The sequence below is a fragment of the Carcharodon carcharias genome (genome assembly GCF_017639515.1).
Source record: "Carcharodon carcharias isolate sCarCar2 chromosome 37 unlocalized genomic scaffold, sCarCar2.pri SUPER_37_unloc_2, whole genome shotgun sequence".
NCBI classification, from domain to species: Eukaryota; Metazoa; Chordata; class Chondrichthyes; order Lamniformes; family Lamnidae; genus Carcharodon; species Carcharodon carcharias.
The window spans coordinates 1,440,321-1,460,328 of NW_024470767.1; the positions used below are offsets into that span (position 1 = coordinate 1,440,321).

A 20,008-nucleotide genomic window follows, 5' to 3' on the forward strand; every position below is an offset into this window, starting at 1 on the left:
TCTCCTCAGACTCCCCTCAGGATTCACATAGCTGTACTCTCACCTCTAACTACTGGCACAGTTCCAATTCTTTCACAGACTGCTAGCTTCTCTAACCTGGCACTGCCTCGGGTTTCTCAGAACTCCAGACTCCTGGGGGCACCGAGCTATAAATGGCACAGAACCAACTCCCCTGGGCTCCTCCTGACCCCCAACTACCTGGAACCTGCTAACAGCTCCCAGGGCTTCTCTGTGAGCTGCAAGCCACATGAGGTCCAAACTGCAGTCAACAGTTAACACCGAACACGTCCTGGGGCTTCTTTACACCTGCTAACAGCAGCACCCTTTTGGTCTGGATCCTCTTCCCCTGTTGCAGAACACTCAGATTGACAGTAGAGAACCTTCTTAAGCTTGACAAATTCCCATGACAACCTCAATTGTTCACTGAAGGTTTTTAAACTAATTTACCGCTAACTCCCAAAGCAAAACATCTCTCTGGGCTGCACTTCTTTACAAACAGTGTAGACATCATGTCTCCAGCTAAGTAAGACCACCCGCTGTTTTATGGCTCTATCTTTCTACTCTGACTCTATTAAACAAACATGAGTAACCTTCTGAACTGTCATTTTCTTTTGGGTGTTCTGGCAATCTCTGAAGCCCAGCATTTTAGTTAGCTTACCTTCATAACAGCAATCTTCCCAGAACCAAACATCACCGTGAAAATGTTAACGTAAACCATGAACGGGATAGTCACCAGAAGCCTGGTCCACCATTCAGTTAGGTCATAGCTGATCTGAGCCCTGCTTGTACTAACTTCCCTTTTCTGCATACCCCATTGATACCCTGGGTACTGGAATCTAGAATATTGCCGCAAGAATGACAGGCTGCTTGTGCTGTTTGATGCGCGGCCTTATCCTGACTGACTGTCACCTCCAGTACTGTACAGGCCCTTGTACAATGGTGCTTACGTGAACTTGGCGAGATTTTGAATGAAGGACTTTCAGTTGGGAGACTGTGGAAAGGTGCCCCCCGCCTCCCAGTGTTGAGATTGGAATGTGTAATGGTTATGTGTGTTGTATGGCATTTGGTCATTCCGACCTAACCAAGCCTGATCCCTCCGCAGACTTTATTTGGGAAGATGCTGGATTACGTGCAGGGGGCGAATGAAATCCCACAGACTGATGTCCGCTGGATTTCCGAGAGTGGGATCATCGACGTTTTCCTGCTCCTGGGACCATCTCCGTTTGACGTCTTCAAGCAGTACGCCTCGCTTACAGGTACATCAGCTGGGAGGTTGCTGCAGAGGCCGGAGTCCTGATCCTGCCCTCCTGGCGTTTGAAATGGTGCAGGGAAAGGGCTGGGAGAGTGGAGAATAGAGAGCTTTGAGGGTGCCTTACTGAAGCTCTGCACCAGTCACTGACATGGGAGGAGGCCATTCAGCCCCCTGAGCCTGTTCTCTCACCCTTTGTGTGACAAAGTGCTTCCAGACCCCCGCACCCCCAACCACAGGAAATGGGTCCCAGTGCCAGTTCCTCACCAGCTGTGTCAAATGTGGGCCTTTTTATTAGCACCAGTGCATCTCTGAGACTCCTAGAATGAGACAGCATAGAGAAGGCCATTTGGCCCATCGTGCCTGTGCTAGCTCTAAAAAAAGATATATCCAGTTAGCCCACTCTTTCCCCACCCCCACCCTGCCCTCTCCCCCCACAGTCCTGCAAATTTCTCCTTTTCAAGTATTTATACAGTTCCCATTTTGAAAGTTTCTATTGAATCTGCTTTCAGGCAGTGCCTTCCAGGTCATTACAATGAACTGTATTAATTTTAAACTTAAATTCTCATCATCTCTTACCTCCACCCCCACTCCTCGCCGATTCTTTTGCCAATTACCTTCAGTCAGTTTCTCCCTATTTACTCTGTCAGAACTCTTCAATTTCAACCAACTCGAAACTCCCCCCTTAACCTTCTCTGCTCTAAGGAGAACAGCTTCTCCAGTCTCTCCCCATGAACTGAAGTCTCTGGGAACATTCTAGTAAATCTCCTCCGCACCCTCTCTGAGGTCTCGACACCCTTCCTAAAGTGTGGGGCCCAGCATGGGACACAGTAGCTGGGGCCTAACGAGTGTTTGTAAAAGTTCATTATAATTTCCTTGGTCTGCACACAATTGCCTCTCTTTTTATAAAACCCAGGATCCCACACTTGTTTTTTTTTAAACAGCCTCCTGAACTTGTCCGGCCAGTTTCAGAGATTAGTGTATGTACACTCCCCAGGCCTCTCTGTTCCTGCCTCACCTTAAACTGTACCATTTAGTTTATGTTGCTATATATTAGATTGTTTGCAGCCCAAAAGCTTGGTTCGAGTGGAGCGCGTGTGATCCGCTTCGCAGAGCTAGTACAGACAGGAGGGGCCGAATAGGCACCTCCTGTGCTGGATGATTCTGAGAGCTGCAGTCTTGAAGGAGATGGATGAGTTGCAGTGGGTAGACTGCTGACTGCTGTTACTGTCTCTCCCCTGGCCCCAGGCACACAGGCTCTGCCCCCTCTCTTCGCCATCGCTTATCACCAGTGCCGCTGGAATTACAATGATGAGGACGATGTCCGGAATGTGGATGCCGGCTTCGACGAGCACGATATCCCATATGATGTCATCTGGCTGGACATCGAGCACACGGATGGGAAGCGGTACTTCACCTGGGATACCAACAAATTCCCGAATCCCAAGGACATGCTGCAAAACCTTGCCTCCAAGAAGCGGAAGGTAACAGAACAGAAATGTAGAAAGGAGAGGGTGTGGGAGTTATTCTTTAATGTTCATTCAGGGGACATGGGCTTCGCTGGCCGGGCCCAGCATGTATTGCCCGTCCCTAGTTGCCCCTTGAGAAGGTGGTGGTGAGCTGCCTCCTTGAATGAATTGCACATCTTTTTATATTTGGAAAGCTTCACTGCCTATAGGTCGCTAACTCTGCTTCGCTCGCCTAGATGGTCAGTATAGTCGACCCCCACATCAAGATCGACAGTGGGTACAAGGTTCACACCACCATCCAGTCTCGCAACTTCTACATTAAGACTAAGGATGGAAGTGATTATGAAGGCTGGTGCTGGCCAGGTAATTATTACAAATTATTTCTGTATTCTTTCCTGGTGCCTGTTTGCCTCAGCCTTTTTTAAGGTTCCTCTCTGCCTGTCTCAGTCATCAGGGACCAGTTTCTCAGCGGCCATGACAGCTTGCATTTATATAGCGCCTTTAATGTAAAACAAGCCCAAGCTTCACAGGAGTGTTATCAGGCAGAATTTGACACTCAGGTGTTAGGACAGGTGACCAACCACACAGCTAAGGAATTGGTTTTGAGGAGCCTCTTAAAGGGGAAGAGAAATTTGCCGAGTAAGTTCCGGAATTTAGGGCCCAGACAGCTGAAAGCACGTCTGTGAGTGAAGGAGGTGCATTAGAGTCTAGAACGGTGGAGCGTGGAGAGCTCAGAGGATTGTAGGGTAAGGAGGAGGCTGCAGAGAAAGGAACAGGATGAGGGCTGTGGATGGGGTTTGAGCACGTTATAGGTCGGCGAACACAGGGTGATAGGGAAACAGAGATTAGCATGAGCTGGGATATGGGGAGCAGAGATCAAAGCAAAAAACTGCGGATGCTGGAAATCCAAAACAAAAACAAAAATACCTGGAAAAACTCAGCAGGTCTGGCAGCATCTGTGGAGAGGAGCAAAGTTAACGTTTCGAGCTTGATTGATGTCAGGATTACAGAGGATAAGAGGCTGGCCGGGAACCATTGAAATAGTGAAGTCGGAGATAACAAAGACATGAACGAAGGACATTGGTGGTTCCCTGCATCATCTCACTGCGTGAGCTCTGACCAGAACACATTACAGTGGCTCACTAGTTCAATGTTGCAGCTATATTGTTCAGGATAATCCATACACTGTTGGGCCTTGAGCTCCTTCTCAATATCCCCTGTAACTATTTAGATGCCATTCTCACTGGCTTCTGCCATCCATTTTGTTTTCTGCACCATGTTACCTGTGTAGCTTGCAGCAGATTTTTGGGCACCAGCTAAGCTCTGCTTAGTTTCTGAAATGCTGATTACTGCAGTTTGGTTTTAGATTGGATGGTGTGAGTTGATGAATTTAGAGTGTAGTTAATGCCAGCGATTTAATACTTGTCTACTTGTCCTAGGTTCTGCTGGCTATCCTGACTTCACCAACCCCGAGATGCGATCTTGGTGGGCCAGCATGTTTGCCTACGATCAGTACGAGGTCAGTTAAAACCCTGTAACGTTCGAGAACTCGCGTGGGTTTTAGATAGTGGACAGGGTGGTGTGTCAGCACACTGTCCTTTCAATCTAGGGGAGACTGGGAATTCAAAAAAACTAGCTGGCAAGATCTGAAATAAAATGATTTTGACTTGTGAGAATGAATTCCGAGGTACAGAATTTGTCTGTCTTTCACCATGAATTGCAGATCTCTCCTGCAGGATGTCAGTCTGGTAGAGAGGATGGATATTCCCCTGGGCTTGTTCTACTTGGAATGGCTCTCCTCTACATTTTACTCGTTCTGTTCATACAGACATCCGCCCACCGAGTTCTTGTTAATGCTGGGTGTGAAGAGGGAGAGCATTTCTATCCCAGCTGTAATCTCACGTGAAGAAAGAAACTGTCGTTTGTACATCATCATCTTTAATAATCTCGTAACATCTCAAAGGCGTTTCACAGCCAATAAACTACAAGTGTAGTCACTGTTACAGGAAGCCCAGCAGGCAGTTTGTGCACAGCAAGACCCCACAAATGACAGTACGATAATGGCCCAGATTGTTTAATTTTAGTGATGATGCTCAAGGGATAAATATTGGTCCCAGGACACCGGGGAGAACTCCCCTCTGCTCTTCAACAATGGCCGTACTGCACTGGGTGTGTCAGTCTGGATTTATAGATTGAGGTCTCTGGAACATGGCAGGCAGCCATAGAGCTGAACCCCAGCAAGAGCCAGGAGCGGGAACCTTGACTCACGCTTTGCCCCCTCCATGACCTGGGGGTCAGTTGCAGAGGTTCGGCTAATACACAGCAGAACCGGGATCAAACCTTGAAACTCTTGATGAATCTGTACTGGAAGAGGCTGCACTAAACGATCTGAAATATTTATCTCTCATTCGACATCAGAAATAGATCAGCTGGGTCATTGTCACAGTGCTGAATGTGGGATCTTGCTGTGTGCACATTGACTGCTGCGTTTCCTACCTAACAAGAGTGACTGCACTTCAAAAAAAATAAGATTCAGTCTGTACAGCGCTGTGGAATATCCTGAGGTGTTGAATGATGCTGTAGAAACACTGATTCATTCTATAACTGCTGCCGAAGTGCTGTCCTCACAGGCTCCTCAAACTAACATACTGATGTCTGTTCCGCTCTCAAATAGTGAAAGAAGATACTTGCAGGGCTATGGCCAGTGGTCCTAATTGGATAGCTTTTTCAAGGAGCTAGCATAGGCATGATGGATGGGCAGAGTGGCCTCCTAAGCTGTATGATCCTATGATTCTCTCATTGGTCAGAATGTTGCAATCTTCTTTGTGAGCCTCCTGCTAACTCACTGTCTTGCTTTCTTCTTTTTGCTGCCTCTTCTCTTCAAGGGGTCCATGGACAATCTGTACACATGGAATGATATGAACGAGCCCTCGGTGTTCAATGGGCCCGAGGTGACTATGCATAAAGATGCTGTCCACATGGGCGGCTTTGAACACAGGGATGTTCACAACCTTTACGCATTGTATGTGGTGAGTACCAGGCAGATTGTCGGGGCAGGGGTGCTGGGGGGACTGAAGATACTGCTCCCAGAGCAGGAGGGGTTAACTTACCATTTATTGTGTATATGTTCTACACATTTCTGGAATGTTTTGCCCATTCAGAAACTGATCTGGACTAGCCGTATCAATACTGTGGCTACAAGAGCAGGTCAGAGGCTGGGAATCCTGCGGCGAGTAACTCACCTCCTGACTCCCCAAATGGGCTTAAGATGATTCGATAGGGTCGATAGAGAGAAATTATTTCCTGAGGTGGAGGGGGAGTCTGGAACAAGAAGGCAGAACCTTAAAATAGGAGCCAGGCCACTCAGGGGTGATGTCAGGAAGCACTTCTTCACACAAAGAGGAGTGGAAATTTGGAACTCTCTCCCCCTAAAAAGCTGTCAATTGGAAATGCCAAAATTGGTAGATTTTTGTCAGGTAAGGGGATTAAGGGTTACTTTTTTCTTCTTTCATGGGATGTGGGTGTCACTGACTGACAAGGCCAACATTTGTTGCCCATCCCTCGAACCGAGTGGCTTGCTAGACCATTTCAGAGTCAACCACATGTAGGCCAAACCGGGCAAGGACGGCAGATTCCCTTCCCTAAAGGACCTGAGTGAACCAGATGGGTTTTTATGACAATCGATGATAGTTTCATGGTCACCATTAGTGAGACTAGCTTTCAATTCCAGATTTATTATTGAATTTAAATTCAAACCAGCTGCTGCGGTGAGATTTGAACCCATGACTCCGAGGTATTAGTCTGGGCCTCTGGATTACTAGTCCAGCGACATTACCACTACACCACCAGCAGCGCCACAGAACCAAGGAGGGTAGATGGAGTTAAGATACCGATCAGACGTGATCTATTTGAGTGGTGGATTAGGCTCGAGGGGTTGAAAGTCCTCCTGTTTCTGTGTTCATATCACTGGTGGTCTCTCGTCAGGGAATGATCTTTTATTTCTGCTTGCTTTGCAGCAAATGGCTACATCAAATGGCCTGATCCAGCGTTCTGGGGGCATAGAGAGGCCTTTTGTCCTAACTAGAGGCTTTTTCGCTGGATCCCAGCGTTATGGTGAGAGGCACTGCTTTTCTTTTCTCACATGAAGCGTGTTTCCTACCAGCCTGAGAGTGGCTGGTGTTCTGACCCGGATGGGAGGAGTGTGCAAATTCTCCAACCCCACTACTCCCACAGCTGTACCATTAATTTAAATGTTTAATTTTCTTACCCAAATGGCCAATTGTTTACCTATACCCCTAGTACCCAGGAGAAAAGAGTCTCTGACTCGGCTTCTTTCAAAACTCAGAATGATTACTTTATTATGAAACAAAACCTCTTTTAACAAGTTCCAAGTACTGGTCAACACACGATTGTAATCGGGAAGTATAACTATCGCTTCCTAAAGAATTCCCCCAGTAACACACACGCAAGCAGGTGCACACGGACAGGCACACGCATACGTGCACAGGTCCAAAAGCAGACTAGTTACACTCGGATGAGGTAAAAGCAAAATACTGCAGACGCTGGAAATCTGAAATAAAAACAAAATGCTGGAAAAACTCAGCAGGCCTGACAGCATCTGTGGAGAGAGAAAGCGAGTTAATGTTTCGAGTCTGTATGACTCTTCAGATGAGATGCTCTGGCTACAGATTGATAGCCACTCACAATTTTAGACAATGTAGAGAGAGGTCGCCTTCCTTTCTCAGCTTGTTCTCCGAACACAACACTGCCTTCAAAACAGTCAGGTTCACAACGGAAGGCTTTTTTTCTCTCTGCCGCGTGACTGCCTGTTTGTCTCCCAGCTTCATTAATTAAAGTAAAATAAAAGCAAAAAAACTGCGGATGCTGGAAATCCAAAACAAAAATAAAAATACCTGGAAAAACTCAGCAGGTCTGGCAGCATCTGCAGAGAGGAACACAGTTAACGTTTCGAGTCCGTATGAATCTTCAACAGAACAGTCATACAGACTCGAAACGTTAACTGTGTTCCTCTCTGCAGATGCTGCCAGACGTGCTGAGTTTTTCCAGGTATTTTCATTAATTAAAGTGCTTTGCAGTTCATCGCAAACAATCAACTCCCTCTCAAGTACCATATAGGTCAGGGTTTTTCTTGGCCTGCTTGTTGATTGTTCCATGGCGAACTTATGACCCTTTTTTTTAAAAAAAAAAGCGCCCCAGGTTAACATCCAGGTCATGCCAGATCCTTCCATTTTGAAAGAGGAAACTTCAGTCTTGAGAGAGAAGGTTCTAACACTGGCATGTACCAAGGGAGTGGTGGGAGCAAGCTTCTACCGCTGATTTTATAGGAGCTGGGTCAGAAGCCCATCTCTGAGTTCTCACGAGCACAAGTGAATTCGGGTAGAGGGGCAAAGGGGCTAGAAATCTTTAAATGAAGTAACGTAAGGCCATTTTATTATATATAAAAAAAACATTCCAAGCACTGGAGTTCATTTCCTGGAGGCAGACTGTTAAACTTGTACTGAACCTTGGTTAAGCTGGACTTGGAGTTAGGAACATTTATGGTTATTACAAAAAGAGGTTAAGTTTGATCCCAGGATTGAGAGGTTATAATGATCAGGAAAGATTGAACACTATGAGGCTCTTCGCTAGAAAAGAGAAGGCTGAAGGGTGACCTGTTTGAGCTCTTCAAAACGATGAAGGGGGTTTAGATAGGGTTAACGTAGAGAAGATGGGAGACCAGAACTAGGGGCCATCAATATAAGACAGTCACTAATAAATCCGATGGGGGAATTCAGGAGAAACTTCTTCACCCAGAGAGTGAGGAGAATGTGGAACTCGCTCCCACAGGGAGTGGTCGAGGTGAATAGTATCGATACGTTTAAGGGGGAAGCTGGATAAACACATGAGGGAGAAAGGGATAGAAGGATATGGTGATGGGGGGAGATGAGAGAGGTGGGAGGAGACTCATGTGGAACAGAAACACCAGCACAGAGTGGATGGGCCAAATGGCCTGTTTCTGTGTTGGACACTATGTTGTTGAGAAGGCTGGAGTGGTACAGGAGGGATAATCTTTCAGTGGGGTACTGGTTGCTCACTCTGTAGAGTTCTGTTCAGGAATATTGTTTGGCTTGGAGAAAGGGAATATACTGTATGTGAGAGTGTTTAACCTCCTGTACTGAGAGCCCAAGACTCCCGGGTAGAAGGCCCTCCTCTTGATAACACTGAAGTAGTCGAAAACATCAGGCTTCTTCCAGAGGAGGGAGGAAGAAAGTGAACTGAGTCATGGTCTGACACTGCCACAATTTGGAGTGTCACAGGTTAGATTCACTCCTGTGAGTATTTTAGTCTCTCCCCGATTCCTGTTCCACGTTATGCTGTCTTCTGCGATGTACAAAGATGTAGTCGGCTCAGCTTTACGAAGCAAGTGGTCTTATTGTTCTGATTCCTCCTTTCTGTTTGTCTCCAGGAGCAGTGTGGACGGGCGATAACTCTGCTGAGTGGGACCACCTGAGGATCTCGCTGCCCATGTGCCTGTCTCTGGCACTCGCCGGCATCTCTTTCTGTGGAGGTTAGTGTGTTTCTGTCCCTGCGGCTGGGATGGATGGACCTTACACCAGATGTTTAACTCTGAACCTAGACTGACTCTCTGCTTGGGTGTTCACTGCTGCCCTGTGTGTCCTTAAGGTGAAGTATTAAAGGAGCTGCCCAAGAGGGATGATAACCATTCCATTCAAACAGCATGTCCCCTTCCTCGACCTCATGTCATCTGATCCAAGCTGATAAACACCAGGGAGAAAGGGAAAAATGATATGGTGATGGGGTGAGATGAAGAGGGGGATGGGAGGAGGCGGCTGATCTGGAGCAGAAACACCAGCAGATGGGCCGAATGGCCTTTTTCTGTGCGGTGAATCTGATACGATTTGGGGGGGGGGGGGGGGTGGGGGGGGGGCAAACTCCCTTGTGAGGGGGTGGGAGGAGGGTGTGGGACCCCCACCCCTTTCCTGGGAGGGTGGGGACGGTGCAGGATTCCCCCCCCCCCGCCCGCCCTTCCTGTGAGGGTGCGGGGCCCCCACCTTCCTTTAGGGACCTGATAGCTGGGTGTTTCCCTGACCATGTCCCCTCCTACTTTGCAGCGGATGTTGGTGGTTTTTTCAAGCACCCTAGCCCTGAGCTGCTGGTTCGCTGGTACCAGGCTGGAGCCTATCAGCCGTTCTTCAGAGCCCACGCTCACCTGGACACCCCGAGACGAGAACCCTGGCTCTTTGGGGATGACAACAAGCTGCTGATCCGTACAGCTGTTCGAGAACGCTATGCTCTGCTGCCCTTCTGGTACACCCTGTTTTACCATGCTTATAGGACTGGAGAGCCTGTCATGAGGTAACGTCACTTCACTCAGCTCTGAATGCCTGTGTGTTTACCTGTGTTCACTTGTTCCTATGGTGCATTTTCGGGTGGTGAGAGCAGGCTGGTGGGCTTAGCTGATGCTCTGCTTGTCCCACTTTGGGTTTCTGGTTATCTCTGTGTAATGAGCTTCCTCTGGGTTTGGTGAGTGTTGGCCCATCAATGCTGCTGCCTGAGGCTAGAATAGGTAAGGGAGACTGAGTGAGACTCTCATCTACACATGGCTTCATTTCAAAGCAGCCTGACAGGAAGCAAACACTCAGAGATGCTGCAGTGGGCTTGAGTTGAGAGAGCCCCATTCTTTCAAAATGGCAAGTCTGAAAGGTGCCACCAAGAGCAGGAAGTGAAGGACACATGGTCACCTGGGGATTCACAGCAGCTGGGCTAGATGTCAGGGTATATGTGTCACTCTGCTGTGGAATTCTGGCTTAGAGTAGGCCGTCACTGAGGGAGCGCCGCGCTGTCGGAGGGCCAGCGCCGAGGGAGCGCCGCGCTGTCGGAGGGCCAGCGCCGAGGGAGCGCCGCGCTGTCGGAGGGGCCATCTCTCAGGATGAGACATTAAACTGAGGCCCCATCTGCCCTCTCGGGTGGGTGTAAAAGATCCCACGGCCACTATTGGAAGAAGAGCAGTGGGGAGTTCTCCCCGGTGTCCTGGGGTCATTATTTATCCCTCAACCAACCTCACTAAAAACAGATGATCTGGGTCATTATCACATTGCTGTTTGTGGGATCTTGCTGTGCACAAATTGGCTGCTGGTGACAGGTGCTAGAGAAATGCAGGTCTTTAATGAGGTTGCAGAAAATGCTGGTGTTCAGAATGAGGGGCTGTACCCCAGGCCGGAGCAGTAGGTCTGGAGGTAAATGGGGTACTGAGTTGTTGCCTTAATTCCTCAGAGCCCTGTGGGTGCAGTTCCCCAGTGATGTGAATACATTCAGCCTGGATGACCAGTACATGCTTGGTAAGTCGCACCTTTAACTTGTGGAACTCTTTTACCTTCCTTCTTCAAACCGCGCCCCCCCCCACCCCCTCCTTCCTCCATTCAGGAGCAGAACGAGGCCATTCAGCCGCTCAAGCCTGTTGTACAGGAAGTATCCAAGCCTCTTCCTCCATGCAGTGAGATCGTGCCTGATCGCTATCTTAACTCCATCTACCCACGTTTGGTTCCACAATCCTTAATCCCTTTCTTCAGGTACCATGCCCTAACATATAACCATGGACCAAGCCAATGAAAGTCCCATGGTCACCAAAGCACAGCAGTGGTTTACCGTTACCTTCTGCATTACGGCTAACCAGGAAACTCCTGCTCTTGCCGCCTGCCATCAGGATTATTGGGAGGATTTACGGGCTGATAGTCAACTGGTTTGGCCACATTCTGTGGCTGTCAAGTCCAGGAGTACAGCTTGAACCCAGAGCTTCTGGCCCAGAGGCAGGGACACTACCCACTACATCACAAGGCCTACCCTTTAATCCCCTTACCCAACACAAATCTGCTGATCTCAGTCTGCACATTTCCGATTGATCCTCAACCTCATTGACATTTTGGGCTGGGGTGGGGTGGGGGGGGCGTGGAGAGTTCCAGATTTCCACAGGGAGGGGAGTGAGTTAATGGCCGTCTTGTCTTTGTTTTAGGTGATGCGCTGCTCGTTCGCCCAGTGTTAGAACCGGATGTCCGAGGAGTTCAGGTTTATTTGCCAGGGAAAGGGCAGGTGAGGTTCTGGACCGAACGTTGTTATTTATTTCCACACACCCCGCAGGACGGAGATGTGCTAACTCTTTGCTGTAATTCTCCCACAGTTCTGGTATGACGTTCACAGCCACCAGAAGCACACTGGCTCACAGAATTTGTACGTACCTGTCACCATCAGCACGGTAAGCAAACACTGTAACATTGTCCCTTCACACTTCATGCTTATTGGCTGAAGGTAAAATACAGCCCTGTGCTTGGAGTGCCATTGGGCGTGGTGTGGAGCGATTCCCCGGGATCCCCACCGTTCATCGCGATTCCCCAGGATCCCACCCCTTCACTGGGGATCATGGACCAATTCCCGGAAGCCCGAACCCCTGAATCAAATCTGGGTGTCCAAAATATAGCATCATTTCTCCTCTTGAGCATCAAATTAAATTGAGCCCAAATCGTTTTACTGCATCATATTGAGTGTATGTGTTCAACAAAGAATCGAAGATTGAAAGACTTGCTTCAATTCCTGAAATAATCTCTTGCCCCTCGCCTCTTGTTCAGATTCCAGTTTACCAGCGTGGAGGCACCATCATTGCTCGGAAAGAACGTGTTCGGAGATCGTCATCCTGTATGCAGAGTGACCCTTACACCCTCTACGTGGCACTGAATGCGCAGGTACCATGAACACAGAGCCCTGAGTCTGAGACACTCGAGTTAAATTTAGATCAAATTTTATAATTTCCAAATCTGCAGCCGTTCGCTGGCTGGGTGAACGATAACTATTGACCTGAAGACAGACAGTGCCACCAACCACGCCCCCTTCTTCCAGCCGTGGCACTGGGATCTTTTATGCCCACCAGAGAGGGCACACGGGCCTCAGTTTAATATCTCATCAGGAATGCAGCACTCCTAACAGTGCAGCACTCTCCCACCGCTGACCCTCTGACAGGGGCGGTGCTCCCTCACCGCTGACCCTCCAACAGTGCATCACACTCCCACCGCTGACCCTCTGACAGGGGCGGTGCTCCCTCACCGCTGACCCTCCAACAGTGCAGCACTCTCCCACCGCTGACCCTCTGACGGGGGCGGTGCTCCCTCACCGCTGACCCTCCGACAGTGCAGCACTCCCTCACTGCTGACCCTCCGGGGGTGGCGCTCCCTCACCGCTGACCCTCCCAACAGTGCAGCACTCCATCACTGCTGACCCTCCGACAGTGCAGCACTCTCCCACCGCTGACCCTCCGACAGTGCAGCACTCCCTCACCGCTGACCCTCCGACAGTGCAGCACTCCCTCACCTCTGACCCTCCGACAGTGCAGCACTCTCCCACCGCTGACCCTCCGACAGTGCAGCACTCCCTCACCGCTGACCCTCCGACAGTGCAGCACTCCCTCACCGCTGACCCTCCGACAGTGCAGCACTCCCTCACCGCTGACCCTCCGACAGTGCAGCACTCCCTCACCTCTGACCCTCCGACAGTGCGGCGCTCCCTCACCGCTGACCCTCCGACAGTGCAGCACTCCCCCACCACTGACCCTCCGACGGGGGCGGCGCTCCCCCACCACTGACCCTCCAACAGTGCAGCACTCCCTCACCGCTGACCCTCCGACAGTGCAGCACTCCCTCACCGCTGACCCTCCGACAGTGCAGCACTCCCTCACAGCTGACCCTCCGACAGCGCAGCACTCCCTCACAGCTGACCCTCCGACAGTGCAGCACTCCCTCACAGCTGACCCTCCGACAGTGCGGCACTCCCTCACCGCTGACCCTCCGACAGTGCAGCACTCCCTCACCGCTGACCCTCCGACAGTGCAGCACTCCCTCACCTCTGACCCTCCGACAGTGCAGCACTCCCTCACCGCTGACCCTCCGACAGTGCAGCACTCCCTCACCGCTGACCCTCCGACAGTGCAGCACTCCCTCACCGCTGACCCTCCGACGGGGGCGGCGCTCCCTCACCGCTGACCCTCCGACGGGGGCGGCGCTCCCTCACCGCTGACCCTCCGACGGGGGCGGCGCTCCATCACCGCTGACCCTCCGACGGGGGCGGCGCTCCATCACCGCTGACCCTCCGACGGGGGCGGCGCTCCCTCACCGCTGACCCTCCGACGGGGGCGGCGCTCCCTCACCGCTGACCCTCCGACGGGGGCGGCGCTCCCTCACCGCTGACCCTCCGACGGGGGCGGCGCTCCCTCACCGCTGACCCTCCGACGGGGGCGGCGCTCCCTCACCGCTGACCCTCCGACGGGGGCGGCGCTCCCTCACCGCTGACCCTCCGACGGGGGCGGCGCTCCCTCACCGCTGACCCTCCGACGGGGGCGGCGCTCCCTCACCGCTGACCCTCCGACGGGGGCGGCGCTCCCTCACCGCTGACCCTCCGACGGGGGCGGCGCTCCCTCACCGCTGACCCTCCGACGGGGGCGGCGCTCCCTCACCGCTGACCCTCCGACGGGGGCGGCGCTCCCTCACCGCTGACCCTCCGACGGGGGCGGCGCTCCCTCACCGCTGACCCTCCGACGGGGGCGGCGCTCCCTCACCGCTGACCCTCCGACGGGGGCGGCGCTCCCTCACCGCTGACCCTCCGACGGGGGCGGCGCTCCCTCACCGCTGACCCTCCGACGGGGGCGGCGCTCCCTCACCGCTGACCCTCCGACGGGGGCGGCGCTCCCTCACCGCTGACCCTCCGACGGGGGCGGCGCTCCCTCACCGCTGACCCTCCGACGGGGGCGGCGCTCCCTCACCGCTGACCCTCCGACGGGGGCGGCGCTCCCTCACCGCTGACCCTCCGACGGGGGCGGCGCTCCCTCACCGCTGACCCTCCGACGGGGGCGGCGCTCCCTCACCGCTGACCCTCCGACGGGGGCGGCGCTCCCTCACCGCTGACCCTCCGACGGGGGCGGCGCTCCCTCACCGCTGACCCTCCGACGGGGGCGGCGCTCCCTCACCGCTGACCCTCCGACGGGGGCGGCGCTCCCTCACCGCTGACCCTCCGACGGGGGCGGCGCTCCCTCACCGCTGACCCTCCGACGGGGGCGGCGCTCCCTCACCGCTGACCCTCCGACGGGGGCGGCGCTCCCTCACCGCTGACCCTCCGACGGGGGCGGCGCTCCCTCACCGCTGACCCTCCGACGGGGGCGGCGCTCCCTCACCGCTGACCCTCCGACGGGGGCGGCGCTCCCTCACCGCTGACCCTCCGACGGGGGCGGCGCTCCCTCACCGCTGACCCTCCGGGATTGTGAGGGACGGTGGACTCCTGTCTGGGCAAGTGATGGGAGGGAGCGAGGGTGGGTGGTCTCCTGATGGGCACGAGGGAGGATGGTCTCCCAGTGGGTGGGTGGGAGGGAGCGTGGGAGGGTGATCTCCCGGTGGGTGGGAGGGAGCGAGGGAGGGTGGTCTCCCGGTGGGTGGGTGGGAGCGAGGGAGGGTGGTCTCCCGGAGGGAACGAGGGAGGGTGGTCTCCTGGTGGGTGGGAGCAAGGGAGGGTGGTCTCCCGGTGGGCGCGAGGGAGGGTGGTCTCCCGGTGGGCGCGAGGGAGGGTGGTCTCCCGGTGGGCGCGAGGGAGGGTGGTCTCCCGGTGGGCGCGAGGGAGGGTGGTCTCCCGGTGGGCGCGAGGGAGGGTGGTCTCCCGGTGGGCGCGAGGGAGGGTGGTCTCCCGGTGGGCGCGAGGGAGGGTGGTCTCCCGGTGGGCGCGAGGGAGGGTGGTCTCCCGGTGGGCGCGAGGGAGGGTGGTCTCCCGGTGGGCGCGAGGGAGGGTGGTCTCCCGGTGGGCGCGAGGGAGGGTGGTCTCCCGGTGGGCGCGAGGGAGGGTGGTCTCCCGGTGGGCGCGAGGGAGGGTGGTCTCCCGGTGGGCGCGAGGGAGGGTGGTCTCCCGGTGGGCGCGAGGGAGGGTGGTCTCCCGGTGGGCGCGAGGGAGGGTGGTCTCCCGGTGGGCGCGAGGGAGGGTGGTCTCCCGGTGGGCGCGAGGGAGGGTGGTCTCCCGGTGGGCGCGAGGGAGGGCGGTCTCCCGGTGGGCGCGAGGGAGGGCGGTCTCCCGGTGGGCGCGAGGGTGGGCGGTCTCCCGGTGGGCGCGAGGGAGGGCGGTCTCCCGGTGGGCGGGAGGGAGGGAGCGAGGGAGGGCGGTCTCCCGGTGGGCGGGAGGGAGGGAGCGAGGGAGGGTGGTCTCCCGGTGGGCGGGCAGGAGCGAGGGAGGGTGGTCTCCCGGTGGGCTAGTGATGGGAGTTGTGACTTTGTTAGATGTGTCATTGTCTTGGTTCTACAGTTCCTGCCTCTGATTTGGGATCTTTCATTCCAGAATGCTGCTGAAGGGGATCTGTTTGTTGATGATGGCCACACTTTCAACTTCGAGAAGAAAAAAGAATATATTCACAGGAAGTTTAGTTTCATTAATAGTTCCCTCATCTCCAGGTAATTCAACAGCTCCGATTGAAGCCTGTTTTTAGAGTTGGAGCACGGTGTGATATGGCCATGTGTTTCTGGGTCAATGTGTGGGGGTAGGGCCGGAGAGGGTGGTTGTTCTCCGTGTTCATCAGTATGTGTTGGTAAGACAGCTCTGTCTACCGGGGGATTCTCGCAATGGGAGAGCTACAGAGCAACAGGAGGAGAGATGGAGAGTGTGTTATGCACAGATGGAGGAGAGAGAGACCGTGCTGTGTTCGGATGGGAGAGAGAGCGTGCTGTGTTCGGATGGGAGAGAGAGCGTGCTGTGTTCGGATGGGAAAGAGAGAGAGCGTGCTGTGCTCGGATGGGAGAGAGAGAGAGAGAGCGTGCTGTGTTCGGATGGAGGAGAGAGAGAGCGTGCTGTGTTCGGATGGAGGAGAGAGAGAGCGTGCTGTGTTCGGATGGAGGAGAGAGAGAGCGTGCTGTGTTCGGATGGAGGAGAGAGAGAGCGTGCTGTGTTCGGATGGAGGAGAGAGAGAGAGCGCGCTGTGCTCGGATGGAGGAGAGAGAGAGCGAGTGTGCTGTGCTCGGATGGAGGAGAGAGAGCGAGTGTGCTGTTCTCGGATGGAGGAGAGAGAGCGAGTGTGCTGTGCTCGGATGGAGGAGAGAGAGAGAGAGAGCGCGCTGTGCTCGGATGGAGGAGAGAGAGAGCGAGTGTGTTGTGCTCGGATGGAGGAGAGAGAGAGAGAGCGTGCTGTGCTCGGATGGAGGAGAGAGAGAGAGAGCGCGCTGTGCTCGGATGGAGGAGAGAGAGAGCGAGTGTGCTGTGCTCGGATGGAGGGGAGAGAGAGCGTGCTGTGTTCGGATGGGAGAGAGAGAGAGAGAGCGTGCTGTGCTCGGATGGAGGAGAGAGAGCGAGCGTGCTGTGTTCGGATGGAGGAGAGAGAGAGCGTGCTGTGTTCGGATGGAGGAGAGAGAGAGCGTGCTGTGCTCGGATGGAGGAGAGAGAGAGCGAGCGTGCTGTGCTTGGATTGAGGAGAGAGAGAGAGCGAGAGCGTGCTGTGTTCGGATGGAGGAGAGAGCGTGCTGCGTTCGGATGGGAGAGAGAGAGAGCGTGCTGTGCTCGGATGGAGGAGAGAGAGAGAGCGTGCTGTGTTCGGATGGGAGAGAGAGAGCGTGCTGTGTTCGGATGGGAGAGAGAGAGCGTGCTGTGTTCGGATGGGAGAGAGAGAGAGAGAGCGTGCTGTGTTCGGATGGGAGAGAGAGAGAGAGCGTGCTGTGCTCGGATGGGAGAGAGAGAGAGCGTGCTGTGATCGGATTGAGGAGAGAGAGAGCGTGCTGTGCTCGGATTGAGGAGAGAGAGCGTGCTGTGCTCGGATTGAGGAGAGAGAGCGTGCTGTGCTCGGATTGAGGAGAGAGAGAGCGTGCTGTGCTCGGATTGAGGAGAGAGAGAGCGTGCTGTGCTCGGATTGAGGAGAGAGAGAGCGTGCTGTGCTCGGATTGAGGAGAGAGAGAGCGTGCTGTGCTCGGATTGAGGAGAGAGAGAGCGTGCTGTGCTCGGATTGAGGAGAGAGAGAGCGTGCTGTGCTCAGATTGAGGAGAGAGAGAGCGTGCTGTGCTCGGATTGAGGAGAGAGAGAGCGTGCTGTGCTCGGATTGAGGAGAGAGAGAGCGTGCTGTGCTCGGATTGAGGAGAGAGAGAGCGTGCTGTGCTCGGATTGAGGAGAGAGAGAGCGTGCTGTGCTCGGATTGAGGAGAGAGAGAGCGTGCTGTGCTCGGATGGGAAAGAGAGAGAGCGTGCTGTGTTCGGATGGGAGAGAGAGAGAGAGAGCGTGCTGTGCTCGGATGGGAGAGAGAGAGAGAGAGTGAGAGCGTGCTGTGCTCCGATGGAGGAGAGAGAGAGCGTGCTGTGTTCGGATGGGAGAGAGAGAGAGAGTGCTATGTTCGGATGGGAGAGAGAGAGCGTGCTGTGTTCGGATGGGAGAGAGAGAGAGCGTGCTGTGTTCGGATGGGAGAGAGAGAGAGAGAGCGTGCTGTGTTCGGATGGGAGAGAGAGAGAGAGAGCGTGCTGTGCTCGGATGGGAGAGAGAGAGAGAGCGTGCTGTGTTCGGATGGGAGAGAGAGAGAGAGAGCGTGCTGTGCTCGGATTGAGGAGAGAGAGAGCGTGCTGTGCTCGGATGGGAAAGAGAGAGAGTGTGCTGTGCTCGGATTGAGGAGAGAGAGAGCGTGCTGTGCTCGGATGGGAAAGAGAGAGAGCGTGCTGTGCTCGGATTGAGGAGAGAGAGAGCGTGCTGTGCTCGGATGGGAAAGAGAGAGAGCGTGCTGTGCTCGGATTGAGGAGAGAGAGAGCGTGCTGTGCTCGGATTGAGGAGAGAGAGCGTGCTGTGCTCGGATTGAGGAGAGAGAGAGCGTGCTGTGCTCGGATGGGAAAGAGAGAGAGCGTGCTGTGCTCGGATTGAGGAGAGAGAGAGAGAGAGAGAGAGCGAGAGCGTGCTGTGCTCCGATGGAGGAGAGAGAGAGTGTGCTGTGTTCGGATGGGAGAGCGAGCGAGCGTGCTGTGCTCGGATGGAGGAGAGAGCGAGCGAGCGTGCTGTGCTCGGATGGAGGAGAGAGAGCGAGTGTGCTGTTCTCGGATGGAGGAGAGAGAGCGAGTGTGCTGTGGTCGGATGGAGGAGAGAGAGAGAGCGCGCTGTGCTCGGATGGAGGAGAGAGCGAGCGTGCTGTGCTCGGATGGGAAAGAGAGAGAGCGTGCTGTGCTCGGATGGGAGAGAGAGAGAGAGCGTGCTGTGTTCGGATGGAGGAGAGAGAGAGCGTGCTGTGTTCGGATGGAGGAGAGAGAGAGCGTGCTGTGTTCGGATGGAGGAGAGAGAGAGCGTGCTGTGTTCGGATGGAGGAGAGAGAGAGCGTGCTGTGTTCGGATGGAGGAGAGAGAGAGCGTGCTGTGTTCGGATGGAGGAGAGAGAGAGCGTGCTGTGTTCGGATGGAGGAGAGAGAAAGCGCGCTGTGCTCGGATGGAGGAGAGAGAGAGCGAGTGTGCTGTGCTCGGATGGAGGAGAGAGAGAGCGAGTGTGCTGTGCTCGGATGGAGGAGAGAGAGAGAGTGTGGGGGGGAGGGAGAGAGAGAGTGCGCTGTGCTCAGATTGAGGAGAGAGAGAGAGAGAGAGAGCGTGCTGTGTTTGGATAGGAAAGAGAGATAGCGTGCTGTGTTCGGATGGGAGAGAGAGAGAGCGTGCTGTGTTCGGTTGGGAGAGAGAGAGAGAGAGCGTGCTGTGCTCGGATGGGAGAGAGAGAGAGAGAGAGAGAGAGAGCGTGCTGTGTTCGGATGGGAGAGAGAGAGCGTGCTGTGTTCGGATGGGAGAGAGAGAGCGTGCTGTGTTCGGATGGGAGAGAGAGAGCGTGCTGTGTTCGGATGGGAGAGAGAGAGCGTGCTGTGTTCGGATGGGAGAGAGAGAGCGTGCTGTGTTCGGATGGGAGAGAGAGAGAGCGTGCTGTGCTCGGATGGAGGAGAGAGCGAGCGAGTGTGCTGTGCTCGGATGGAGGAGAGAGAGCGAGTGTGCTGTTCTCGGATGGAGGAGAGAGAGCGAGTGTGCTGTGGTCGGATGGAGGAGAGAGAGAGCGCGCTGTGCTCGGAAGGAGGAGAGAGCGAGCGATTTGTGCTCGGATGGGAAAGAGAGAGCGTGCTGTGCTCGGATGAGAGAGAGAGAGAGCGTGCTGTGTTCGGATGGAGGAGAGAGAGAGCGTGCTGTGCTCGGATGGAGGAGAGAGAGAGAGTGCGGGGGGGAGGGAGAGAGAGAGCGCGCTGTGCTCGGATTGAGGAAAGAGAGAGAGCGCGCTG

The 20,008-nt window shown here is 54.5% G+C and overlaps 1 protein-coding gene across 2 annotated transcripts in view; it reads left to right on the forward strand.

Moving 5' to 3' along the window:
* The window catches only part of LOC121274701 (neutral alpha-glucosidase AB-like), a 155,327-nt gene that overhangs the window by 18,024 nt on the left and 117,295 nt on the right, over positions 1 to 20,008 (forward strand). For both annotated transcript variants that reach the window (XM_041182017.1, XM_041182018.1), the window contains 13 exons: positions 1,103 to 1,256; positions 2,498 to 2,733; positions 2,955 to 3,081; positions 4,158 to 4,237; positions 5,604 to 5,747; positions 6,735 to 6,831; positions 9,185 to 9,286; positions 9,852 to 10,095; positions 11,014 to 11,078; positions 11,750 to 11,826; positions 11,915 to 11,989; positions 12,360 to 12,473; positions 16,090 to 16,202. In XM_041182017.1, coding sequence (XP_041037951.1) covers positions 1,103 to 1,256; positions 2,498 to 2,733; positions 2,955 to 3,081; positions 4,158 to 4,237; positions 5,604 to 5,747; positions 6,735 to 6,831; positions 9,185 to 9,286; positions 9,852 to 10,095; positions 11,014 to 11,078; positions 11,750 to 11,826; positions 11,915 to 11,989; positions 12,360 to 12,473; positions 16,090 to 16,202 — 1,628 coding nt within the window. The remainder of the gene's footprint in view (positions 1 to 1,102; positions 1,257 to 2,497; positions 2,734 to 2,954; positions 3,082 to 4,157; positions 4,238 to 5,603; positions 5,748 to 6,734; positions 6,832 to 9,184; positions 9,287 to 9,851; positions 10,096 to 11,013; positions 11,079 to 11,749; positions 11,827 to 11,914; positions 11,990 to 12,359; positions 12,474 to 16,089; positions 16,203 to 20,008) is intronic.